Source organism: Prionailurus bengalensis, chromosome B4 (genome assembly GCF_016509475.1).
Source record: "Prionailurus bengalensis isolate Pbe53 chromosome B4, Fcat_Pben_1.1_paternal_pri, whole genome shotgun sequence".
In the NCBI taxonomy this organism is placed as follows: Eukaryota; Metazoa; Chordata; class Mammalia; order Carnivora; family Felidae; genus Prionailurus; species Prionailurus bengalensis.
The window spans coordinates 25,682,851-25,710,157 of record NC_057358.1 but is presented as its reverse complement, the minus strand read 5'-3'; the positions used below and the strand labels follow the sequence as shown (position 1 = coordinate 25,710,157).

General features: G+C 39.3%; 1 protein-coding gene across 3 annotated transcripts in view; it reads left to right on the top strand.

The window, feature by feature from the left end:
- The first annotated feature begins 1,622 nt into the window (after nucleotides 1-1,622).
- The window catches only part of ODAD2 (outer dynein arm docking complex subunit 2), a 178,349-nt gene continuing 152,664 nt past the window's right edge, over nucleotides 1,623-27,307 (top strand). The window contains exons 1-7 of one of the 3 annotated variants that reach the window (XM_043564863.1): nucleotides 1,623-1,775; nucleotides 4,783-5,045; nucleotides 11,503-11,660; nucleotides 13,833-14,025; nucleotides 14,899-15,005; nucleotides 15,190-15,326; nucleotides 17,611-17,727. In XM_043564863.1, coding sequence (XP_043420798.1) covers nucleotides 4,822-5,045; nucleotides 11,503-11,660; nucleotides 13,833-14,025; nucleotides 14,899-15,005; nucleotides 15,190-15,326; nucleotides 17,611-17,727 — 936 coding nt within the window. In that variant the 5' untranslated portion in view covers nucleotides 1,623-1,775; nucleotides 4,783-4,821. Of the gene's footprint in view, nucleotides 1,776-4,782; nucleotides 5,046-11,502; nucleotides 11,661-13,832; nucleotides 14,026-14,898; nucleotides 15,006-15,189; nucleotides 15,327-17,269; nucleotides 17,402-17,610; nucleotides 17,728-27,307 lie in introns of those variants that run through there. The other 2 variants (XM_043564861.1, XM_043564862.1) reach the window with 2 other exon arrangements.

The following is a 27,307-nucleotide window of genomic DNA, read 5'->3' as shown; positions in this document are numbered from 1 at the left end:
TCCACACTCTCTGAGAAGTAGTCATTTAAGCTGAGAGCAGAAGGTCTGCCAAGTTAGTACCCCAACATGGCAAGGAAAAATTAGAAGCAGCTAGCTGGGAATTCTACAAATTTGCATATTATTACATGCCTTTTTTTTTTCTTAGATTACGTCAGGGTTAATAAATTCAAATTTGGCCATCAGATTAAGCCATGGTAGAGTCTGACATTTGCCATGAATTTGGCAAATGAGGACACAGCTGCTCAGATCTCGGCGGGCACTGGCTTTTCCCACTTTGCAAACCGAGGTCAAGCGTCCCGAATTTGTAGATTTCTGGCCAGTTTCTATGTGGGGCTCACTAATGCTGTCTCACATTAAACAGTTGATTAAAATATGCGAATAACATAAAGTATCCAAGGAAATTTCCCTGCTCCAGGACTGTTCGAGCACCCCTCTAAAGGGTGGATTCTGATCCTCACCAATTTGTGACCTGCATCACTCTATAGGTATGATGCTGAGGTTGTCTCAGAGTGCAATCTGTTCATTTTTCAAATTATATATTTGAAATTATATACCTAATTAACATATAACCTTCCGTTTTGACACACTGCAAACATAGGCTTTTCTGGAGGTAAAGGCTACTTTAGGCAAAACCGATTCCACTTCAAACAACTTTTTTTATACTCTCAAAAAAGGAAGAAAAGAACCCCAAACAAAGGCCTATTCTATCTCATTTCTCAGTGTATATGCAGAAAGGTTCCTCTTCTAAGCCAGGACAATATAATCTCCTGACGTGTAATACCCTAACATCATCACATATCTGCCCTTCTGACTTTAGGGAAAGAATCCAGTTCTAGTTCCTAAATACTCTGCCACCCTAAATTATCTAGTATCAGTCCCTAAACACTCGTCCGTCCCCCAAAGACAGTATACTACTGTTCTTTATCTCTTTTATTATTTTCCCCCCAATATTTTCTTTTATCTACTCCTTCAGCCCCTGCTGGTTTTTCAGAGCTTGAGACTCTTGTTGGTGGAAGTATCTACAGGTGGGGTTAAGGCCATCTTGGTAAAAGGTTAAAGACATTTACAAAGAGAGGGGAACGCTTTCATTTCATTCCAAATCTCGGAATTAAACTACTGAAGAGCACTTTCTGCTTTTCTAGTGCGTATTAGCGTATTCCCCCACATTTGCTTTTTGGGAAGCACACTCAGGCCTCAAATATCCTGAGAGGCTCTGCGCTATTTTGCGAACTCCACGGAGATTTAAGGTGCATAGAATAAATACCTTATGGAATATTACAGAACATCTGTCCAGAAGCCTATGGAGACCCCGAAAACGGGGTTTCTAACGAACATTTTCTCTTTGCTGCCGGTCATATTGATTTGCTGCTCAAACCCCTAACTGCTGTGGCCTTCTTTAAGGTAAACGTTTCCCACCTGGTGGAGTGATTCAGGGAGAGTCCTCCTGGCAGAAGGAGGTCGAATAACACTATTCCCAGGGAGGGGACGCGGCGGCTGCAGGCGTTAGCGAAACCCCGCGAAGCCGGGCGCCACCAGGGCCTGCGGCGGGGCGGCGGGCGCGCGGGGCCGCCGGGAGCACGCGGCTGTGGTCTGGGCGGGCTCCGGGCGCGATCGCACGGCAGGCAGCTGCGGCGCGGAGGGCGGGCCCAGAGCTTTCTTCCGCGGGGCGGCGACGCTCTGCGCGGGCGCCGGGCGTTTCACTGGCGTCCTAGCAACAGGCGGGTGCGCGGCGAGCGGCGCCGGGCGCAGTGCGGGCGCGGAGCTGGGCGCTGCAGGTGAGTGCGGCTGGTGGGCGCGGGGCGGCCACCGGAGACTCGCCGCCGCCCCTGCGGCCGGGGTTCCGAAGTTCGCGCTAGCTCCGCGCTGGGGTCCTTGCCGCCTTCCGCGTGGTTCGAGAAATGGGGGTCTTTTCCGGGCTCCGCTTCTGTCTCTCTCGCCTCTGCCCTTCCTCCCCTCGGGACTGAGATCCATCTCTCCCCTTCTCTCTCCCACCCCCGTTTAGCCCCTGCCCCCCCTGCGGACACACTGCTCCTGCCCAGCCACCTTCTGCTCCTTCGACCCCGAGCCCCCCACTCCTCCCGACCGGGACCACCTCTCCTCTGTAATCCGTTCTGTTTCTCCCGCCGCCTCCCCGCCTCTTTCCCTCTTCGCCTTTCCCCTCCGCCCGTTCAGCTCTGCTCCCTCCTCGCTATCCAGCCTTCGCTGCCTGCCCCTTCCTTCCTGTCTCCACTACCCCGTCATCCCTAGAAACTTCTTAGCCTTCAACTCTAACGCTTGTCACAGGTCTGATTGGTGCCATCATCGCGTGTTTTCACACAGGGTTTGAAGGTAGTTTTTGATTCAGGGCCCTGTTCATACCAGTTCTCTGAAATTTTCATTTTTCTGAAGCTTCATCATTCTAGAAATGCCAGTGTGTGCACAGACTCCCAATCGACCTTACCAGCCACATTTCTAGATCCTAGAGCGGATGTTTACAATTCCCTTAGCTTCATTGAGAATTCAGGTTTGCTTTTGCTCAAGTATTACAGACATTATTCACGGACGTGTTTCATTTTATTAATGATACAAGAAGCTTGCAACTAACCCTTAAAAAAGAAAAACAAATTGTATTATGTCGATTTGATTAGTAGAGAAAATGAGTAAAATTAAAGAAGATGAATATGTGATTCTCAATCTATGCAAACACATGCACAAAAACTTTTTTCCTTTTAACCGTTAAACGTAAAAAAAAAAAAAAAAACTTACCTTAATGCAAAGGCATGTACTATGTATTGACATGTATTCGTTGTAACCGTGGTTCTTAGGCCAAAAGAACTCCTGGATGGCAATGGGTAGAAACTGGGGAGTAGCTTGTTCTGGGAAAAAAAGTGTTCATTTTCTATTTTTACCTGAGTTACACTGACCATTTTTTAACACCTCTGGGTTAGTGGAATAAATGCTGTAGCTTTGGTTCTTTTGGCAAATTAAGCCATCAGAAATTTCTTACATTTCTGATGAAAAACATTACTGTGTTTTCTTTTTAAAATGTATTCAGCCAAGTCTGCAAAGTACCTCTTTTTTTTTTTTTTTTTTTTTTTTTTTATACCTGTCTTGTCTTGTTCGGAATTTCCTTCCACTTTTTCCCCTCTGATAATATTTTATTTGCCTCCTGGATTGTCCTAGTCCCCCTTCCTGGAGATTTTCTTAGACCTTCTGTCTACCAGCCTTCTCAAATGAAACCTGTTCACTGTCACAGCTCCTGGTTTACCAGATTGAGAAAAACAATTTGAAAATTTCAAATATGTTACACTTACTTTTCTATAAAAATTTATCATGATGAAAAGAAGCCCTTTTGGCATTTCTTAGCTCGTGTTAAAGTGTCTTCCGGCAAGGTGCTGTATAGGGTGTTGCCTGTATATGGTGTACCAGCATTTTGGTACACTTCCATATAAAATTAGTAAATTCCATATAAAACAAAGTATGTTCAGCCTTCCTTTGGTTTATATGATAGTTGCAATCCTGACGGATTTAGTGTATATTAAAACTGTGAAAAAAAAATAGTGTGATTATTTGCAAAGTGGAAGTAGGTTCTGAGCGCAGGTATTACTTACCTGAAGTTTTCCACTTACTAGATGCCTGGAGATTGTAGCGTAATTCTTCCTTCTGAGGACTGTCATGCATATTGCAGGACATGGAACATTCTCAGTCCTCATCACTAAATGCCAGTGATGTCCCTTTCATTTCAATAATGAAGTGTCTTTTATAATTCTTCTGTATTATGAGCACTGCCTCGCTGAGAGCCACTGATCTGGATGTCCTGTTACCGGATTTCAAGATTTAATACAGTACAAAGCCCAAATCTCCAAGTCATTTCTGTAGACTCTTGGTTTTTACTAAAACCACTTCTGAGGTTTAGTAGTAATTATGGGGGGGAAAGCTAATTATATTTTATATTTAACTTTATAACCATTTTAGTATTCTGGAAGGAAGGGTTTCATGATCACTTTTAGGAGAAAGCAAACAAGTATGGATTATCCGGGAAAAAAGCCTTGAATCTTCACAATTAGGGTCAGAACTTACTTTCTAACTTGGCTCTTATTTAATGTTACACATACTGTTACCTTTTAAAAAGAAAGTCACGGGGCACCTGGGTGGCTCAGTTGGTTGAGCATCCGACTTCAACTCAGGTCATGATCTCACGGTTCATGGATTTGAGCCCTGTGTCAGACCCTGTGCGGACAACTCAGAACCTGGAGCCTGCTTTGGATTCTGTGTCTCCCTCTCTCTCCGCCCCTCTCCTGCTCGCACTCTGTCTCTCAAAAAAATAAAATAAAACATTAAAAAAAAAAAAAGAATAACAGTTCAGTTTAATGGCACAGTTCCAAATGATGAGCAGTCCAGCCCGGAAGAGCATTGCTCACTTAGCCTCCAGCTCCGGCAGACCTGAGAACCAAAGGCCTTGAGGCCAACCTCCGCTAGGTCTTCCTTCTACTCTTGGAGTTTTTTCTTTTTCTGTTTTCTTGTTTCCGGTTACTTGAACTTTCTGTCTTAGGCCCAGGGAAATGAGAAAGTTATTCACCTCAGGGCAGACAGGTATGGGAAAATCCAAGTACTAGTCAGTTTTACATAGAGTTGGTTCAGTGAAAATGAACTGTTTTTATTGCATTAAAAGTATAATTTGATGATTTAAAAATCAGCCTTGAAGATTAAGAAGCAGAATGTGAGTTGGATTGCTTGAAAGTGAAAATGTTCCAGAGACAAGGTGGCCGCAGTCCTCTGTGTCTAACTCTTTTTACTCGGCAGAGTGTGTGCTAGGCTCAGGTTTGAGCGTTGACTGATACTATGGGCGTGGCGCTGACCAGGTCGGCGCAGTGGACCGCTGCCGGATACGGGACCAGAACCTTGGAAATTACTCCTCTCAATGAAGCAATATTGAAAGAAATTATGATGTTTGTGGAGAGCTTTATCTACAAATATCCCCAGGAGGCAAGATATGTTTTTGTAGAACCACTCGAATGGAAAACAGACTTGGACCCCTCGGCATTTGAATCAGGTTATATTGTCGGGTAAGCCAGTGAATTGCTTCTGGAATTTAATATCTTCATTGTACATATTTCTATCGATTGGTTGTAGGCTTGGGGCAAATAATTTAACATCTCTGAATCTCAGAAATATGCTGACCCAGGGACTGCAAGCAGAAGGCGCTCGGGTGAAATCTGAGACAATTTTGTTTGGCCAACACACCAGTCATCTAATTTTTATTTTTTATTTTTTTTAATGTTTAGTTATTTATTTTGAGAGAGAGCGTGTGTGTGCACTTATGCACAAGTGGAGGAGGGACAGAGAGAGAGAATCCCAAGCAGGCGCCCCACTGTCAGTGTAGAGCCCAGCATGGGGCTTGATCTCATGAACTGTGAGATCATGACCTGAGCCAAAATCAAGAGTGGGATGCTCAACTGGCTGAGCCACCCAGTCATCCCATATCCCATCTAATTTTTTAAGTTTGAAGTTGAATTTATTTTGATACAGGATGCATTCTCCAGGTCACCACACTCCAACATTTGCTGTTGCTTTATGTCTGGGCTTTCCAGCTCATTCATATGACCGTACAGGTGCCGACAGGCATTGGTTTTGTGACCTCTGATATGAATAAGATCCCTACTGGTGTTTAAATATATTAATCCCTGGGGTAGCAGAGTGAGAGTGGTAAATTTTGTTCAGTTTGTGGGAGAGGTTTTTTTTGACAATTGGCATTGTCTTCAAATGAGAACCTTCCAAATCTGAGACTAACAAAAAAATTCTACATCCACCTCAAACAGGGGGCTGTCAACTTAGCTCTTGTGAACATGAGTAAAATGTATATGTATTTATATAAGTGTGATTATATTGTAATTACACATGATGAATTTACATATACATATGTAAATAATTTTTGTCGTTTTGGTCAGCTTCAGTGTATTTTCTACTTCAGGCATTCTGATCCTCCTTCATGTTTGCACATGAACTTTTAAAGTCCGACCTTATCAAAAACAGGTCACTAACCAGCCGAAGCTTCCTGTAGATGCCTTTTTCATTTTTCCCCTTTAGGATTATTTGTGAGCATAAACTCAGAATTTCATTTTTGGAACTGAAAACCATTCTTGAACTGTGTCTCTGGAGTGTTTTGGTTCTGCTGTTATGCTTTACCTTCTCCTGAATTTCCTGAAGTCTTTTTTTTATTAATTATGTTTGATTTCTGAAATTCTTTTCTAGCATTTATTCGTTTTTGAGAGACAGAGACTGAGCGTGAGTAGGGGAGGGGTAGAGAGAGGGGGACACAAAATCGGAAACAGGCTTCAGGCTCTTAGCTGTCAGCACAGAGCCCAATGTCGGCCTGGAACTCACACACCATGAGATCATGACCTGAGCCGAAGTCAGCTGCTTAACCAGCTGAGCCACCCAGGTGCCCCAAATGTATTTGATTTCCAACTGTGAGAGGTCACTTCCTCTCAAAGCGTTTGTCATTATTTATTGCTCCCACTTAAGTTTAATATAGTGTCACACACTGTTTTTTCTAACCTTTGAAGATGAACTCATGTGCAAAACCATACAGTTGAAAAACATGTGGGCTACTTAGTACAAACATGGATTTATTTATTTACTTATTTTTTACTTATTTATTATTTATTTTTGAGAGAGACAGAGTGTGAGCAGGGGAGGGGAAGAGAGAGAGGGAGATTCCCTCTGAGCTGTCGGCACAGAGCCTGACATGGGGCTCGAATCCACAAGCCGTGAGATTGTGACCTGAGCCGAAGTTAGACACTTAACCAACTGAGCCAGCCAGGTGCTGCCATACAAAGATACTTAAAGCAGATGTCAGAAGAGTATCAAGAGTATCCTTGTATCTTGCCTCTGTACTTACTCTGTGTTCCAAGTACACGCATGGCCACGTCTGTGACCTCCTTAGGTGGGCACCTAAGCACACACATCTCAATCATATCACTATTTCTCTGTCTTTATCCTCGTCCAGTTTCTCTTGCGCTATTTCCATTGTTACACCTCTCCGTACAGTCTTTATGTACAGTGTTCCCTCTTAAGCAGGATGTTTCGACATCTTGATACCACGTGTGTCCTGTCTTTCTCCTGTCAGACTTACGAGGCAGCTTTTCCTTGGGCCAGTTTTTTTACTCATTGGTCTTCTTTCTGACCCATATTAATAATATCTTTGATGTTGGAAGGAAGAAGAAGGGTCTGATAGTAGCCCTTGTTGTATCTGAGGGAAACCATGCCTTCGTGGCTTGATGAGAACCAGGTGGGTACTGATTATCCTGAAGAAGGTGAAGAACACAGCTGAGATTTTGGTAGTAACGGAAAATACCAAATGCTTTCACATCCAAGTCTTGATGTGTGCCCTTGCTCCATCCCTCAAACCAAAGAACTGTCAGCAGCCATAGCCACTTGTGATGCCATATCTAGCAACAAAGACAAGTCCTGTAAACCAGAGATGCCTTCAATGGCTAGAAGAATGCGTTGTTAAAACAGCCCCAGCTGCCTCATTCTTTCCCCTTTGGTTCACATGCACTCTTCTTGCTTAACTGCTGGCCCATAGGACACCTTTTATTCACTTATTTAAAGGGGGGAAGCTGCTTTCCTTCCAGGTGGGATTCAGGTCTGTAAGTCCATGTAGATATAAATACCTAAGTCATCATAAAGACTTGGAGCTTGGCGTCTCTGGATGGGTTTCTGCCAAACAGGAGTATTCTTGAGTATTTTAGAATATTTAGACAGACTCCTCTTCTTGGGAATATACATCTTCTCAGCCTCTTGTTCCAAAACATCACTTTTATCTGCATGGAAAGTCTGTTGGAGTAAGTAAGCTATCCTCTTTCATTGATCTCTGCAGATATTTGGGGAATATGCTTATACTGTGGCTTCATTTCTTATTTGATGTTGTCCATCTCCAAATTCACTCTTTGTAGCCGTCAATAAAAAGTTTGCTGAGCCTTCTTCTAAATTAGGCTGACAGGCATCTGACGCTGAAACTGATCTGCACTGTCACACACTGCACAGGTTTCACATTTCATCAACTACCTTCTTTTGTGCAGATCATTACTGAGTAGATGGGCACAGCACTTTCCACATGTTAGATGACTCATTCTTTTCCTTTAGAATCATTTCCAACGTACGGCTCTTCATCCTGTAATAACATTTGTCATCATCCTTCCGTGTTCAGTGTTTTGGAGAAAAGAGCTCCACTTTCATTTTAATGGAAATCAGAAGTCTCCTTGTATTACCATTCTCAATTGCTTTGTTCTTATCAGGCAGGATGAGATTAATAATCTCTCTAAGATACCTCAGCATGAAGCCCAAGTCCACTGGAAGCTAAGGACAAATGACACCCTCCGATGATCAACACCATCTGTTGGTGGTTCACAGAGCTGAGGTGCTTTGACTCATTAGAATATAGCTTGGGAAACTTCTAGATTCGATAAGCACTCAAAACCACTTAGTGACAATGTTATTACCTGTTCTTTTCTCTCCTTCTTTGGTAGAACTCTGATCTTTGAATGATGTCAGCTTTAATATTGTGGTATTTCAGTTGTGAATGTCTCTCTGCCGTCTCAGGGATGTGTCTGATTTGGGATACAGTTCTCTTCCGGTAAGAGTTGTGTGTGGGTGAGAAGTCGGGTTCCTAGTACTGGCCCTTTTCCCCCTGTCCTGTACACTTCCCTCACAATTGGTACCTTCCTTGTTCCTACTTTACTTTTCTCTTTTATGAATCTCCACAAGCATCTTTTTTTATTGCTTATTTACCAATACTCCTTGGGAATGGGCATTGTTTAATCCTTTTGCTTTTTTGTTCTAGTCATCTTATCAGTGTCATGAAGGCTCAATTACATGATCTCCTGTCAAAATATTGTTTTATGAGACAATAATTATTATGTTTTGGTAAAATTTCTAAGTCATGGTAATAAGATCAATGGCCATAACATTGATTTTTGAGCTCTTTGTTTCTCTTACCTGAGAATTGCTAACTAGTTTCTCAAGTATGGTCTTATTTCCCTTGCTACTATTTAGACTCATTTATTGAGTAATTACTGTGTCCTAGACACTAGGGATGAAGTAAATGAGATATTTTCCTGCTCTCTCACTTTATAGTATAAGCTATTGTATTTATGCGTCCCTTCTACAGTTCCAGTGTAAAAGTCTTTTGATCAGGTCAGTGGATTTCATTTATATCACATTTGTCTTTTTTTTTTTAATGGTTTTTAAATTTATTTTTGAGAGAGAGGGCGAGTGCAAGTGGAGGAGGGGCAAAGCCAGAGAAGGACAGAGGATCTGAAGTGGGCTCTGTGCTGACAGCCGAGAGTCCAATGCAGGGCTTAAACTCATGAACCACAAGATCATGACCTGAGGCAAAGTCGGATGGTTAACCAACTGAGCCACCGACGTGCCCCTATAGCACATTCTTCTTTTCTTTTAAGTTTATTTATCTTGAGAGATGAGAGGAGGGAGGGACAGAGAGAAAAGGAGAGAGAGAGAGAGAGAGAGAGGGAGAGAATCCCAAGCAGGCTCTGCACTGCCAGCACAGAACCCAACATGGGTCTCAATCCCACGAACCCCGAGATCATGACTTGAGCAGAAATCAGAAGTCAGATACTTAACCAACTGAGCCACCCAAGCATCCCTACAGCACATTCTTCTTGACGTCATGAGGTGGGTGCATTATTTTTCTTTCTAAGAGCTCTTTCTCTGGGTGTTAGAAACTGTGAACCCAGAGACAAACCTGCTTTTCTACATCCTCCCTATAGCTGACATTTTACTTCCTACCGCTCTGTTGAGTTACAGGTTGCAACTGGTGGGAGCAAGGAAAAATGTGTCCTGTGCCCTTGACTTCCAGTTTCTCACCAGCAGTTTCACCTTCTTGAGTTCAGTGGCTTGATATTGTTGGCATTCAGTTTGCTTATAACTTAGTCTTGTCATCATCCACTTAGCACGAGTGTCCAGCCCCGTACAAAACTTTAAGAAATATCAATCCAGTCCTAGAGACACTATTCCAAAAGCTTTATGTTAGAGAAAACACACATTTTGTAAACAACACCTGTCACCAATCAGTCTAGAAATCTTTCATTCATTTATTCCTCCTCTATTTATCAAGCACCTTCTGTGTGCAGTTACTACGTAAGTTCCTGCACATAGAGCTATGGGCAAGACTGATGAAAGTTCCTGTATTAGCCTCCTGTTGCTGCTATAACAAATTATCACACACCTAATGGCCTAACACAACACAGATTTAATTTCTTACAGTTCTGGAAGTGAAAAGTCTAAAATGAGTCTGTAGGGTTAAAATCAAGGTGTCGGCAGGCCTGTATTCCTTCTGGGGGCTGAAGGAAGATCCATTCTTGCCTCTTCCAGCTTCTGGAATCCACCCACATTGCTCCTTGGCTCCTGGCTCTGTGTTGCTCTGACCTCTATTTCCATGTCACATCAGCTTCTCTGACTTGACCCTCCTGCATATTCCAGAATAGTCTTCCCATCTCAAGATCCTTAACTTTACCCATCTGCAAAGTTCTCCTTTGCCATGTAAGATAACACATTTATGGGTTTCAGGATTAGGATGTAGACATCTGTGGGGTGCCACTGTTCTGCTCCCCATAGTTTCTGTCTTCTTGTTTATGTCCTAATGAAATAGTGCTGTAGTGGCAGGTAATCTGAGTCTTTCAGGTTTACTTTTTCTAATGAACTGGCAACATTTCACATCTGTTTATCTGCATTCCAATTTAAAATATGTTAGATCAGGTCCTAAGATGAAAGCAGCTTTACCAGGGATATCAGTATATAATAAAAACCTAAGCAGTTTAGTTAATGTTCTAAGTGGTAGAAATCTACAGAAATATCACTGCCACAAAAATATCTTAATATTTTTTAAATGCCAACCTAAAAAATAATTAAAATGGACAGAAACACAAATCTAGGAGACCCAGTAATTTCTGATCAGGAAAAGTCCATTTAGAAAAACTGCTTATTATCCAAAAGTAAACCAAATTAGGGGGTTTGGAGTGGGAAAGCAATCCACAGATGGGATCTAGTTTGTCTTTTTTTCATAGTTTTTTGTTCAGAAACACAGAGTAGCCAAGAAAATGTCTAACCACTAATTACTGTGGTGTAAATTTTATAAATAGTATAACATTAGAAATCCCCAAAACATGAATGGTCCTGTAGAACCAGTGATTTTTTTTTAAATATGTCTGACACATTGTTAGAAAAACAAAAACAAAAACCATGAGTTCATGAAGGTATTCAAGAAATTGCTTACCATTTTCTTCCTGGATCTATTGTGTTGCTCACTATGGTTGCTAATAAGGCTGAGAATTTAAGGGTCTGAGTGTGTACAAAGTAGGAAAGGAGATGAGCTTCTAACACGCAGCATTTATATTCTGTGTTTTATAATGAGACATAGGAATAGTTCATCAAAATGTCTTCCACTTAACTTCACTAGCATCCAGGTAACTTTAAGTTTTCTTTTTTGTTTTCGTGTTATAGTGAAACAACAGTCAAATCGGAAGAAGTGGATGAAAATGGACAGCCTTTGCTGTTTCTCTCTGTACCTCACATTAAAATCAGGAACTTTGGGCAGCTGTCACGTTTTTTACTTATTGCCAAAGATACAAAGCTGAAGGAAGCACAGGCGTGTGTTGAAGGTGACATTTATACTCCAGTCTATGATTTGAACTTTTAGAAACATAACCTCGGTAGTGGTGGGGAGGGGATCATTTGTTACAGTCTCCTGGACAAAGTTCTGTAACCTAAAAGGTAAAAAAAATTCCTGTGTTCAACTTCATAAAAAAGTCATTATTTTTTCTTGGCTGAATGTTAATGCTTATATCAAATTTCTACTTTAAAATGAAAGGCCTTAATACTTTATTTACCACTAGAAACCTTCTTCTAATTTTCATGTGTGGTTTAAAGACAGGCTTCCTAGCTTCTGTAAAGACCAGAGGACTCTAGCCTTTGAGGTCCCCACAGGAGAGAAGATGGATTAGAAGGGCCAGCACCGGAATCCACACTCTACTCTCAGTACTGCTGTGATGGATGATGATTTGTTTCCCTTAAAATGAATGTAGACTCTTCTTTTAGCAGAATTGGCTCATAATAATCTCACTGTCCATTAGTCTCAGCCCTACTCCATTGTGAGCTGCACGGCCTTGTGTGAATAGTTACATTCATTCGATGGGAAATATTTTTCGTCTCCATTACGGATGAAGATTTTCATCCTTGTCTAATCATCTAACATGCTAAAAGAATGCAATCAATTGCCTGCCATAATTGTACCCTAGATTTTTCTCATGAGTAGACAAATATCTAACAGTAGATAAAGATGCTGTATACATGGTTTGCTTCTTTGGAATCGTGTGACTAGAAGGTCCTAAGCATAAGGTGCCTGGGTTCTGCCTCCTGTCGTTCTTTGCTGTGTCTACTGCTGTGAGGTAGGAAGATGATCTTTTTTAAAAAAAAAAATTTCTTTAAGATACAAACCTCAGGGCAGCAGCCTCTTTTTTATCTCTTGCCTACTCTTCTTTATTAGGCTATATACATCAAACTACTCCGCTGAAGAGGAATAAAATCTTGAGAGTAAAGCTGAATTCAGGAAGGTCATTAATAGCATTAAATTCAACTTAATATATGAACATAATACATAGACTGGCTGCTATATATCTAGTTTGGCTACATATGAATCTTTTGCTGCATTTTGTCCTTTCCGTGGGAGTTCTAGATACAACCCTTAGTTTTGGGTCCAAATTCCATGGTGCACAGCAATTTGGGGATCAGGTTTGTGTCTTTCCGCAGAATTCATCTAGTACCTTTTTTTCATGAGTCTTTATGAAATGACCACCATACTGGTGATAAGTTGAGATGCTCAATCGGTGGATGATTCCTAGATCTCCTTCCCCTGCCCCTCCCCTGATGTGGTCTTTTCTAAGAGGTCCTAAGCCTTTTCTGCTATTTTCTGGTGCCCTAGTCCCCTTCCTGTTGCAGAGTTCATGTGATCCCTGTGCTCTCTTCATTTCAATCAGGTCGAGCTTTCTGAACTAGTTCCATAGGCCTTTTCCCCTCCCTGTCCAAATGCATCCATACTTCATCTTACTTGAATTCCTCCTTTCCAGATAAGGCTTTGCCACTTTCTTCCTTGTTTGAAACTACATGGTTCTTTGGCTTTTCCCAAATCCTGTTTTCAGCATCTCTAAGTTCGACTTTCACACCTGTGTCAGCCTTGATTGTGCATTGGTGTTTCAGGTTTTCACTGTAACTTTGGTATGTGCATAAGTACTGGCCAGTGTTTTTCCAACTCTAACATCAAAAGGCATTGAAAATAGGAGCAGTTTGAACAGGTGGAGAAGACGGGCAGTGGATCTGTAGACTAAGAGAAACACACTCTCTTGGAAAGAAAGCATTTGTGAATGTACTGGTGCACGTGCGCACACACACACACACATAGACACACAGTTCTAGTGATGATTCTTCTAAGGAGACCAGCATTTCCCTATCTTCAAATCAATTCTGAGTATATTAATTGAATGCCCATGCTGGACAATGCCCCACAGTCAACAAAAAAAAAGAAAAGAAGGTCTTGGTCTTTGTCTTATTAGAGAGGTGACGTAACTAATGATGTTACAATACAAGGCAGGACATCCCAACGAGTGCAAGAGAGTTCCTACTATAGTAGAATCTGAGAAGTAGAGATCAATTCAAATGGAGTCCATCAGAGAAAGCTTAAGGAAAGAAACACATTTGGGTGGGCTTCAAAGGATTTGTTAGTCTATGTTTCTTGTAACAGAAGACAAGAGGATCATTTTTGTTTATTTTTTGGTCAGCTAACAGAGATCCTGTAGCAAAAATCCTGGGTTTAGATTATAATACAATGAAAGAAGACACATCCACGGTAAACATCCTTGATAAAGTTACCAAAGGTGAAGATTCTGAAAATGAGATTAAGATGAAGATCGCCAGGCTGCTCAGCCAACTGGATCTGCACCTCCTGAATCATTCTCTAAAACATATTTCACTGTGAGTCTTTAAAAAAAAAAAAAAAAAGGGGCGCCTGGGTGGCGCAGTCGGTTAAGCGCCCGACTTCAGCCAGGTCACGATCTCGCGGTCTGTGAGTTCGAGCCCCGCGTTGGGCTCTGGGCTGATGGCTCGGAGCCTGGAGCCTGTTTCCAATTCTGTGTCTCCCTCTCTCTCTGCCTCTCCCCCGTTCATGCTCTGTCTCTCTCTGTCCCAAAAATAAATAAACATTGAAAAAAAAAATTAAAAAAAAAAAAAAAAAGAAACCTCTAAAAATTAGTTACAAAAAGTGCTTTCGGAGGTTTTTCATAAACACACAAAAAATATAGACGTTATTGCCATTGATTTCATGTGAAATTTTATTGGATTAAGATTGTAGTTTATTGCATGAATATTTCTAAAACTAAAAATTAAAAGTTTGCAGTCAGCATTGCTAAAGTCTTCCGTGGGGTTTCGCCTAATTCTGAGGACATGAAGTGACCTTATTATTTTCAATGTCTTCAGGCTGTTAGGTAAATTATTGAATGATAATGCAAATATCACGTAGAGTTTGTAAGATTAAAAACTTGTTCATTTTTCTAGTTTTTTTCCTGGTATTATAGTGTTATCAGTAAGAAACGAAGTGAATATTTAAATGAGTACATTTAATGCTGCATTAAACGTGAGTCACTGATTCTCTGATGTTTTGACAGTGTTGTCAGATTACAACATGGCTAAAATTAACTGCAGTATTTTTGTTGTTGTGTAATTTAACCACAATTTTAACTATAAAAAACAATATTCCCCCCCCCCCCCCGCTAAAATGGAATGTTTTCATGTGCTTTCTGCAGGTTCTCTTTTAAAGTGTCAAAATGAATTTCTTACCATTTATTTCAGAGAAATAAGTTTAAATCCCACAAGTGTTAAGAACGATATAGAAATGCTGAAAAATTTCTCAGGAAAAGGAGAACAAACTGTCTTGGAATCTATCAGCTATACCTCAGGTTTATATTATTCTCAGTTTCATTTTGTGTTAAATATAATTATTTCCAAATGCTTCAATAGCGACCTTAGGATTGAATATTTGAAAAGATGAAAACTTAAAACTTTAATCATATTTATTTTTTTAAAGCCAACATATTTTTAGGAGCTCCTTTTAATTGACTGAAACTTATTAATTGGTTTCAGATTATGAATTTTCAAATGGATGTAGAGCCCCACCTTGGAGACAAATTCATGGAGAAATTTGTTACGTGCTGGTGAAACCACACGATGTTGAAACTCTGTGCATTACTTGTAGTGCAGAAGGAGTATTTTTAAATGGTGTAAGTAATTTTTTAAGAACTCTGTTGGTTTTGGTGCTTAGCTCAGTCTCTGTAAACGCAGGCATGTGTCCAGGATTGAATCCTGATGACCACAGAAAATGCGATACTGCTCTGTGGGATTGAAGCAGATCCCCCTGCTATGAGTTTGCCAGGCAAATCCAGAATTGCCTCAGAATTAGCCCCAGTGTTCCCCATTGCAGATCATTAAGTCGATCGACTACGAAATGATCTCCAAAGGGGCCTGTGCCACTTTATACAACAAAAACCTCCTTAATCAGTTCCCTGATTAATTATACAAGTATTAGGGAAAAGAAGAGGCAGAAAAGGAGCAAGGAAGTAACACAGAAGCAATAACTACAGCTTTTACCCTAAGAGTTGAGAGGACAAAGGGAAGGGAGGCACTAAAATGTGGGAGCTTGGAGGAAGTACCCCATGAAGCTGGGACCTACATGTCTGGTGAGGGGCCAACTGCTGGGCTGGGCTGGTGGCTTAGGATCTCAGAAGATGGACCTTCCAGAGCTGAGATTTAGACCTGTGAAGAGTGGACCCCGCTTACATTGGTAATGGTGTGTTAGGAGTTCAGAAGGGGGACCGCACAGAACTGGGACCCGCAACTCTGAGGAATGGTCAGTTCCAGGAGAAGCTGGCCCCCTCTGAGCTCAGGTGGTCTCCCTGAAACTGGCATCCAGACCTCTGAGGAGTGCATTGCCCAGTTAGTGTTGGTACCTTGGGAGCTCAGCAGAGGATGTTTGCAGAACTGGCAGAGCTGAGACCCAGACCTTTGGAGATGGAACCCTGGTCGGTTTATAATGGTATTTCTGAGGGGTCGTAATGAGCCTGGTTCCGAGAGTACAGGGGAAAACCCTGGGAACTAGAACTAATTGTTCCTACTGGGAGCGACTGCTGCTGCCAGGGGTGAAGGGCCGTTGCTGGGGTAACTCTAACAAGGACAGCAGACGAGGAAGAGGGAGTATGTCCCTTCCTCCCTCCAGCTTGTCAGTGTTCCTTTCACTTCCTGCTGACTGACGCTGACCTAAGCTGGCAAAGGAAAAACACAGTGTTGCAGATCCCAAAGCCCCGAGCATCACTAAGCAGAGAGATGGCCTTCCAAAGCCTCTAGATTAAAAAACATTTAGTCTTCTACCTGTTCACTGAGGTCAACTTTCTCCTTTGCGGTGTAATTTGGGGCCTCACAGGCAAAGTCTGCAGGGAGAACCCAAATCTGTAACGGGACCCAGCCGTCAGAGGGGACTGTTTGGAGATTTGCTACTTCTTGGTTTGGATTGGTTGTCAACGTTTCGGTGCCGCTTTCTTGATTACCGGCAGGCATCTGTCCTGATGTGCCTTGTTCGTGCTTTTTTTCTCAGCATGATGCTTAGCTTATGTCTGCACAGAGGAGGGAGACAGCCTAAACATGATTGTACTTTTGGTTCGTCTTGATACTTTAAGTGAATTTTCCAATTAGACGATAAGAGGTAACAAGGAATGATTTTCTTTGACTTTCTAGAGGGGGGCAAGGAGACTTGGTTTCTAGCAAAGGCTGTTGACCTACATACAACTTTATTTGATATGGAAATCTAAGTATTCCTGTCTATTAAAAAAATGAAAGATAAGGAACATGAAACTATTCAGTAATTACAGAAAAATGCATAACACACTAGAGTTATATGTATATGCATGATGTTTATGGATATATAACACACTACAGTTTTTTATGTATACATTTGGTTAAGGGAGAACCAAATCTTTTCTACTAGGGTAGGCAAAAAAGGGAAATGATCAAAGGAAAGACAAAAAGAAAGAGGTACAGAGACAAAGAGTGGAGGGATGGACTGATACATAGAGATTAGAATTCTAGAAAATATAAGCCTATAGCAACCGTGTCACACAGAACAAGAGCAAGGGTGTGACAAATAGAAACAAGCTTTTCTGTGCTGACATTCTAATCTTGGGGCCTTTTATGACTTCGCCAGAGGCTCTTGAAGTCATACTGCTTTTTTACATTTGAGAGGTACAGAGGGAAAGAAACTTTGATTCTTTGCTGACCAGCAGAGTGCCCTACATGCATATAGGAGGTAGTCAGTAAAAGCATGCTGAATGAATGAATGAATGACTGAATGGATGGATAACTTTAAGAGAAAGATTTTGCCTGTATTTCTTATGTATAAAGACTACCACATGGGTCCTTTAGAGAGGAAAACGATACGTGGGCTTGGGTTGTGATGTATTGATCAGGCTCAGTTGCTATTACATTAATAACAGCATCAAACTTTTTCTCCCAAAGGGCAAAACAGACAATGAGGGGGAAATTAATTATGAGAGAAAAGGTGAAATTTATAAAGACCTTGTCACATTTTTAAAAGAAAAATCAGCAAAATTTTCAGAAAATATGTCTAAACAGGTAAGTTTATAGACTTAAAATTTCATAGCATAGTGTTACTTGACTCAACTTTCTAATGAGAGTGATTCTGCCTATATTTGGACTTTGCTTCTGTTTTCAGTGTTTTTCACAGTATAACATAAAATACGAAATAAGTGTAGTACTTTGAGAAAGTTTCTGATTCAGGTAATAGGTGTAAAATATTTCAGATTGCTTTCTAAATAGCACTCTTCATCTTCCCTTTTGAATTAATAACACTAAGAACAAAGGAGTCAGCCCTGTTAACGAAGCCCAGATGTTTTGATTATTTTTATCCTTTCTCAACATCCCATGATTACTACCGAATTGGATTGCCTTAATAAGTGTCACCTGCATATGCATAAGACCTGTGCTTCCTTTGTGTCTTTTCGTGGTTTTTGAAATAGTGTTGCACAAAGAAATCAGTTAATAGAGTTATTTCATGAAGTAAAATCTTGATTGAAGCTGATGTAGGCAAGAAACAATATGCAAGAAATACTAATGAAACACACTTAAACTCCAGGCTGATTCCCAAGAGGTCAATTCCACAAATCCCACAAGAGATAACTTATCGGGCCCATTGTTTCCCTTCTGACCCTGCCACTTCCAGAGGACTGTTTTCTTACTGCACTGCTGCTACTCTTGTCCCGAAACTTCTCTTTGTCATCATCCTGCGAAGGCTTTTTATTGCCTGGTGTTTGAGCACCTGTTTTCCTGGACTCCAGTTTTTCCTTTGTTGTTATTGTCGTAAAATAACTACACAAAGCATAAAATTTGCCATTTTCACCACTTGAGTGGTATCACTGAGTGGTGTTAGTTACATTCCTAATGTGCAACCATTACCACTGTCTACTTCCAAATCTTTTTCATCATCTCAGACTAAAACTCTGTTCCCTTTATGTAGTAACTTCCCCTTTTGCCTCCCCCAGCTCCTAGTAACCTCTCTACTTTCTGTCCCTAGACATTTGCCTTTTCTAGATATTTCAGATAAATGGAATCACACAATATTTGTCCTTTGGTATTTGGCTTATTTCATTCAGCATAATGTTTTCAAGGTCCATCCATGCTGTAGCCTTTGCCAGAACTTCATTCCTTTCTATGACCGAATAATACTCCATTTGTATATTATGCCACAATTTATTCATTCATTCATCTGTTGATGGACACTTGGGTTGTTTCCACTTTTTTGACTATTGTGAACAATGCTGTGAATACTGGTATGCAAGTATCTGAGTCCCTATTTCAGTTTTGGAGAGTATATACCTAGGAGTGAGATTTCTGGGTCATATGGTAATTCTGTGTCTTAACTTTTAGAGGAACTGCCAAACTGTTTCCACCTAGACTGAACCATTTTATGTTTTTACCTGCAATGTACAAGGATTCTGGTTTCTCCATATTCTCACCAATACTTACTATTTTCTGTGTGTGGGTTTGTATGTGCATTTATTGTAGACAACCTAATTATGAAGTGTGGTATTTCATTGTGGTTTTGATTTGCATTTCCCTAGTGATGAGTGATGTTGAGCATATTTTCATGTGATTATTGGCCATTTGTGTATCTTTTTTTTTCTAAGAAATGTCTATTCAGTTCCTTTGTCCATTAAAATGTTTTGTTGGTGAGTTGTAGGAATTCATTATATATTGTGGATATTAACCCCTTATCAGATCTAATATTTGCAAATATTTTCCCCCATTCTGTGGGCTGTCTTTTCATTCATCTTGACAGTATCCTTTGATACACAAACATTTTTAATTTTGATCAAGTCCAACAAATACATTTATGTTGCCTGTATTTTTGGTATTGTACTTAGGAAACCATTGCCACATTCAAGGTCATGAAGATAGATATGCCCCTCTTTTCTTCTAGGAATTTCATGGTTTTAGCTTTTAAATTTAGGTCTCTCATTCATTTTGAGTAAAGTTTTATATATGGTGTAAGTAAGATAAGGATGTAATTTTATTCTTTTGTGTGTGGATTCCTAGCATTATCTGAGGAAGAGATTGTTCTTTCCCCCACTGAATGGGCTTGGTATCCTTTTGAAGATCAATTTACCATAGATGTAGGCATTTATTTTTGGATTCTCAATTCTATTCTATCTTGTTTATCCTTATACAAGTCCTACACTCTTTTGATTACTATATCTTTGTAGTAGTTTTGAAATTGAGAAGTAATGAGTCCTCAAACTTTGTTCTTGCTTTTCAAGACTATTTTAGCTGTTTGGGCTCCCTTGACTTTTTGTCTGAATTTTAGGTTTGGTTTTACCATTTCTGCAAAAAAAAAAAAAATAGCATTGGTATTTCGAAGGGATTGTATTGAATTTATAGATTGCTCTGTATAGCATTGTCATCTTAATGTTAATTCTTCCAATCAATGGACACGGGTGTTTTTCCATTTGTTTTTATCTCCTTTAATTTTTTTTCAGCAGTGTTTTATGTTTTTCAGGGTCAAGTCTTTGTCTTCTTTGTTAAATTTATTTCTGAGCATTTTATTCTTTCCTGATACTATTATAAATGATATTGTTTCCTTAATTTCCTTTTTGATTGTTCCCTGCTACTATAGAGAAATAGAACTGATTTTTTTCATAGAATGTGCAGGCATGTGCACAGGGTGGAGAGGGGCAGAGGGAGAGAGAAAATCTTAGGCAGGCTGCATGCCCAGCGTGGAGCATGATGCAGGGTTGATCTCACAACTGTGAGATCATAACCTGAGCCAAAATCGAGAGTTGGATGCTTAACTGACTGAGCCATCCAGATACCCCACTAGAACTGATTTTTGAGGGTTGAAATCAGTTCTGACTTTTGAATATGAATTTCAAAATCAAATCCTACAACTTTACTGAATTCATTTATTAATTCAGTTTTTAAAAAAATTTTTTAACGTTTATTTATTATTGAGAGAGAGAGAGAGAGAGAGCATGAACAGGGGAGGGGCAGAGAGAGGGGGAGACTCCAGGCTCCGAGCTGTCAGCACAGGGCCCTACGCGGGGCTCGAACTCACAAACTGCAAGATCATGACCTGAGCTGAAGTCGGTCGCTCAACCAACTGAGCCACCCAGGCGCCCCCATTAATTCAGTTTAAAAAAAAAATCTTTTGGGGCGCCTGGGTGGCGCAGTCGGTTAAGCGTCCGACTTCAGCCAGGTCACGATCTCGCGGTCCGTGAGTTCGAGCCCCGCGTCGGGCTCTGGGCTGATGGCTCAGAGCCTGGAGCCTGTTTCCGATTCTGTGTCTCCCTCTCTCTCTGCCCCTCCCCCGTTCATGCTCTGTCTCTCTCTGTCCCAAAAATAAATAAACGTTGAAAAAAAAAATTAAAAAAAAATCTTTTGGTCTTTCTACATATATGATCATGTCATCTGCAGAGAGAGTTTTACTTCTTCCTTTTCAATTTGGATGTAATTTCTTTTTCTTGCCTCATTACCAAAGCTAGACCTTTTAGGACTGTGTCGAATAGAAGCAGTGAAAGGTACCTCCTTGCCTTATTCCCGGTATTAGGGGAAAGGCTTTTAGGCTTTTAGGCTTTTGCCATTGAATGTGATGTTAGCTGCGAGCTTTTCATAGATGGCCTTTATTGTGTTGAAGAAGTTCCCTTCCATTTAGTTTTCCTTTTGTTGGTGTACCCCATCATTTTGGTGGAGGTTCCTAAGCAAAACAGGCACATTAGAGGGAAAAAATTGAGGGTTAGTGTGTGAAAATATCTTTATTTTTCTGTCCGTTATTGTTTCTGTAACGATAGTTCAAAAATAATTTTTACTTAGAATTTTTAAGGCAATTTTTCCTATGTGGCCTGTTTTGGCCTTTCCCATCATCAAAGCCTTTAGGATCTTATTCCTGATGTTCTGTAATTTTCATGATGATATGGTTGGTGCTGGTGTTGTTTGTTTTTCATTAATGGTGACATATGTCCTTCAGAACTAGAAAAATACTTTTTTCATATCACATCTTTAATCATTCCTTTCTCTCTGTTCTCTTTGCTCTCTTTTTGAAACTTACTAGTTGTTTGTTGGGACTCTGAGATCCTCTGATTTTCTGTCACCCACTTTCTGTAAATACTTTTACTTTATCTTCAAGACGTTGTGCATGTCTTTACAATTTAAACTCTCATATTTTTAACATTTCGTTTTCAGGCGCTTATCTGTACAGATCATATGCTTTCATTTCTCTTGGAAAATGTGGGAATAAAACAGCAGATCAAACGGTAGTTGTATGTTTAACTTATTAAACAATTTGTAAACTGCTTTCCAAAGTGGTTGTAATATTTTACATACACACCAGCAGTGTATGGAGAGTTCCAGCTCTTCTGCTTATTCGTCAATAATTGGTCATGGGCACCTGGATGGCTCACTTGGTTAAATGTCCAAGTCTTGATTTCAGCTCAGGTTGCTCTCAGGGTCATGAGATGGAGCCCTGTGTCAGGCTCTCTACAAAAAGAGAGATTCTTTCTCTCCTTCTGCCCCACCCTGGCTCACATGTGTTCGTTCTCTCTCTCTCTCTCTCTCTCTCTCTCTCTCTCTTTTTCTAAAAAAAAAAATAGGTATGGTCAAACCTCTAATTTTAAACATTCTAATAGGTGCGTGTACTGGTATCTCCCTGAGTTTTCATTTCCGTTTCTTGAATGCATTCTTTCATATGCTTATTTGCCATTCATCTATCTATCATATGTGATGAAGTGTCTATTCAGATTTTTTTGCCCAGTTTTTTATTGGGTTGTTTTATTTCTTACTCAGTTGTGAGAGATCTTTATATATATTCTTGGCTTGCATATTCTATCAGATATATGACTTGTAAATATTTCCTCCGGGTCCATGGCTTATTTCATTCTCCAACCATTGCTTCTAAAGAGCAAGTGTCCTCAATTTTATGAAGTTTAACTTGTTAATTTTTTCTTCATAGTGTTGTATCTGATAAAGCTTTGCCAAACCCAGTGTCACAAAAATTTTTTCCGATGTTTCCTTTCTAGAAGTATTCAAATGTTAGGTTTTACATTCAGGCCTTTGTAATTTACTTCTTGTACATGATATGAGGTGCGGATCAAAGTCCTTTTTTTTCTTTTGAATGTAAATATCTAGTTGTTTCAGCACCATTTGTTGAAAAAAAAAACATCCTTTCTCCATTGAATTACCTTTATATCTTTATCAAAATTCAGTTGTCCATTTGTGTGAGCGTATTTTTGTTCCACTGATCTGTTTGTCTGTTTTTATACAAGTACTAAACTGTGTTGATCACTGTAGCTTTATAGTAAGTCTTGAAGTCAGGTAGTGTAAATCTTCCAATGTTGCTCTTTTGCAAACTTGTGTGGCTATTTTACATCTTTTGCAAGTCCATTGGAATGTTAGGATCAGCTTGTTGAGTTCTTCATAAAAACACTGAAAGAATTATGGTTGAGATTGTGATAAATCTGTAGATCACTTTCGAAAGAGCTGATGTCTTAACAATATTGAAGTTTCCAGTCCATGAATATAGTATGTCTCTCCATTTAGTTAGATCTTCTTTAATTTTTCTCGGCAATATTTTGTAACTTTCAGTGCATAGTCCTTACACATCTCTTGTGAAACCTACCTGTAAGCATTTCATGTTTTGGGGGTGTTACAAAAGAAAACCACAAGCCCAAAGTGGCATCACTTAGGCCAAGTCAACCACCTAACAGATATATTATTATATATCCTAAAATATGTGTTATTATTATTATAGTATTTATACCTAAATAACTACAATTTCAACCAACCAGGAATGTACCCTGCAACCAGTCAACTGGAATTTCCTGGTCAATACCAGGAAATTTACTGATTTACCCCTTCTTCTCCTCTTAAGAGGGCAACCTTGCCTAAACAATATATTCCTTGATAGTCAAGTCCCTTTTTTAAAATGTTCTTTCAGCCTTTAAAAACTGTTTACTTCAGTGGAGCGTCTCTCTAATTACCAGATGGGATGTTGCTGCATTCATGAATCCGTTAATAAAGCCAGTTAGATCTTCACACTTACTCATTGAGTTTTTATTTCACAAGGGCTATGGTTAATGGTAGTTTCAAATTTTCAATTTGTGATTATATGTTGCCACTCAAAATACACTTGGTTTTTATATATTGATTTTATATTCTGAAACACTTATTAGTTCTAGTGTCTGGTTTGTAGATCCCAGGGAGTTTCTATAGAGGATCATATGATCTGTATATAAAAATCATTCTGCCTCTTCCTTTCCAGTATCAGTGCCTTTTTTTCTTTCCTTAATGCCCTAGCTGGAGCCTCCAATATAGAATTATATAGAAAAGGTCTTTTGTTTCTAGTGGTAAAGGGAAAGCTTTCAGTTGCTACTACATATAATGTTAGCTGTAGCTTTTTCACATATTAAATTTATAAGGTTGAAGAAGTTCCCTTCTATTTCAAATTGTTAAGAACTTTTATTAGAAATAGATGTTGGATTTTATCAAATGATTACCTTTTGAGATAATCATGTTTTTTTTCTTTTTTTAGTTTGTTAATGTAGTAAATTACATTGATACGAGTTTTCAAAAAATAAACTAACCTTACATTTCTGGAATGTAGGTTGTTCAGGATGTAGTATCTCTATTTATATATGATTGGATCTCATTTGTTCAGGATGTAGTACCTCTATTTATATATGATTGGATCTAACTTGCTAAGATTTTTAGTTTCACATCTATATTTATAAGGTTGTTGCTGTGTCATTTTCTTTAATACCTTTGGTTTTGGTTATCAAAGTGATACTGGCCTTATAGAATGAGTTGGGAAGTTTTATCTCCTTTGCAATTTCTGTAAGAGTTTGTGTAGAATTGTTATTATTTCTTAAATATTTGGTACCGAAGCCATCAGGGTCTGGAGTGTTCTATGTAAAGTAAGTTTTTTAAAAAGAGATTCAACATCTTTAATAGTCATAGGGCCATGCAGGTTATCTATTTCTTTTTGAGGGAGCTTTGGTAGATTGTCTTTATTTTATTTAAAAAAAATTTTCCACTGGTGTAAAGCATACATAACCTTTGCTATTTTAACCATTTTATTTTTATTTTGAGTAATCTCTACCCCCAGTGCAGGGCTTGAACTCACAGCCCCAAGATCAAGAGCCACATGCTCTACCAACAGCCAGCCACATGCCCCGGTAGATTGTCCTTATAGGAATTTTTCCATTTTATCTAAGTTGTCAAATTTATTGGCATAAACTTGTTCAAAGTTATTCTTTTATTGGGGCGCCTGGGTGGCTCAGTCGGTTAAGTGTCTGACTTCGGCTCAGGTCATGATCTCACGGTTCGTGGGTTCGAGCCCCATGTCAGGCTCTGTGCTGACAGCTTGGAGCCTGGAGCCTGTTTCAGATTCTGTGTCTCCCCCTCTCTCTCTGCCCCTTCCCCACTTGCGCTCTGACTCTCTCTGTCTCAAAAATAAATAAGCATTAAAAATTTTTTTAAAGTTATTCTTTTATTAATCTTTTAATGTCTGTAGAATACGTAGCTATTGTTCTCTCTCTCATTCCTGATACTGGTCATTGGTGTTTTATTTTTTCTTGATCTGTCTGGATAGAGGTGTATTGATTTTCAGTTTCCTCAGAGACTTAGCTTTTAGTTTCATTGATTTTTCTCTATTTTTTTTCTACTTTGGTATTTATGATTTCTTCTTTTCTTTTTACTTTGTGGATTATATCATGTGGTTTTGGTGGTAAGTTCTTCCATATTCTTGTTGATATTCTATCAGTTGTCAAGAGAGAGGTTTTGAAGTGTTTCAACTATAACTGGGGATTTGTCTAATTTTTCTTTTAGTTCTGTTTTTTTTATTTGCAACTCTGTATGTGCATTTAAGATTGCTGTTTTCTCCCTCTCTCTCCTTGGTTGTTTTTCTTTTTCTGAAGTCTAGTTAGTCTGATAATTTTATACCACTCCTGCTTTCTTTTGACTAATATTTGCATGTTCTATCTTTCCCCTCCTTTTACTTTCAAGCTACTTATATTTATATTATTATATTTAAGTTTTTATTTAAGTTTTTATTTATTTATTTATTTAAGTTTTTATTTATTTATTTATATTTAAGTTTTTATTTATTTATTTTGAGAGAGAAAGAGAGCACAGGAGGGACAGAGAGAGGGAGAGAGAGAGAATCCCAAGCAGGCCCCACACGGTCAGCATAGAGTCCCATGCGGAGCTCAAACTCACAAACCAGGAGATGATGACCCAAGCCAAAACCAAGAGTCAGACACTTAACCGACTGAACCACCTGATGTTTCTTTTAAATAGCATATAATTGAGTAATTAAAAAAAAAATTTTTTTTAACGTTTATTTATTTTTGAGACAGAGAGAGACAGAGCATGAACAGGGGGAGAGCAAAGAGAGAGGGAGACACAGAATCTGAAACAGGCTCCAGGCTCTGAGCTGTCAGCACAGAGCCCGACGCGGGGCTCGAACTCACGGACCGCGAGATCATGACCTGAGCCGAAGTTGGATGCTTAACCGACTGAGCCACCCAGGCGCCCCATAATTGAGTCATTTTAAAAAGAAATTTGTGAAACTTTCTATTGGTGTATCTACTGATGTGTTTAGGTCATTTACATTTAATATTGATATGTTATGGCTTACACTTGCCAGTTTACTTTTGTTTTCCGTTCTTCTATTTTTCATTTGTTTTCTTTTTCCAGTTTCTATGGATTACTTGAACATTTTTTAGAATTCTATTTTGATTTATCCGCAGTGTTTTTAGTGTATCTCTTTGCATAGATTTTGTGTGTGTGTGTGGAGTTACTCTGGGTATTGTACAATATTATACATACATAATTAATAATTATCTATTGTTTGACATCATAGCAGTTTGAGTGAAACATAGAAACCATGTCTCCTTCAAACAATAATTGTATATGCCTCAATCCTTTGTAACTCCTGGTATGTCACAAAAAGAAAAGCTGTGGACATATTCTTCCTTTACAAATTTACTCTATGAGAATATGTCATTTCTCTTTCAACATAAACTTCTTATAAAAGCTGTAATACTATTACACTGATGTGACTGAAAAAATAAATACAACTTTAGTAAAAAAATAAACCATATTTTCTTTTAAGTCCCTTTACCCTCTCTAATTTATAATTGTCTTTATTCTGCATACATCGATAACTATATGAGACAATGTTCTATTTTTGTTTCAACCATCAAACTTCATTTAGAAAACTCAAGAGCTGAATGAACGTCTTTTGTATTTACCCACACTTTTATTCTTTTCCATTGTTCTTTTCTGATATTGCAATGTTTTCTTCTTTTATCACAGTCTTTCTGTTTAAAAACTTATTACCCTTTTAAGGTAAATTTGTTGATGACAGATTCTCTTCGTTTTTCCTTCATCCACAAATTGTTTTCGTGTTTCTTTCACCCAAGAACTTCTTGACATCCCCTTCATTTCTAAAGAATACTCACCCTGGATATAGTATCAGGCTGACAATTCTTTACTTTCAGTGCTTAAAAAAATGTTGTTGTTGTTTTTTTTTTCTTTTTTTTTCATATTTTTTTTTCTGAAATTTATTGACAAATTGGTTTCCATACAACACCCAGTGCTCATCCCAAAAGGTGCCCTCCTCAATACCCATCACCCACCCTCTCCT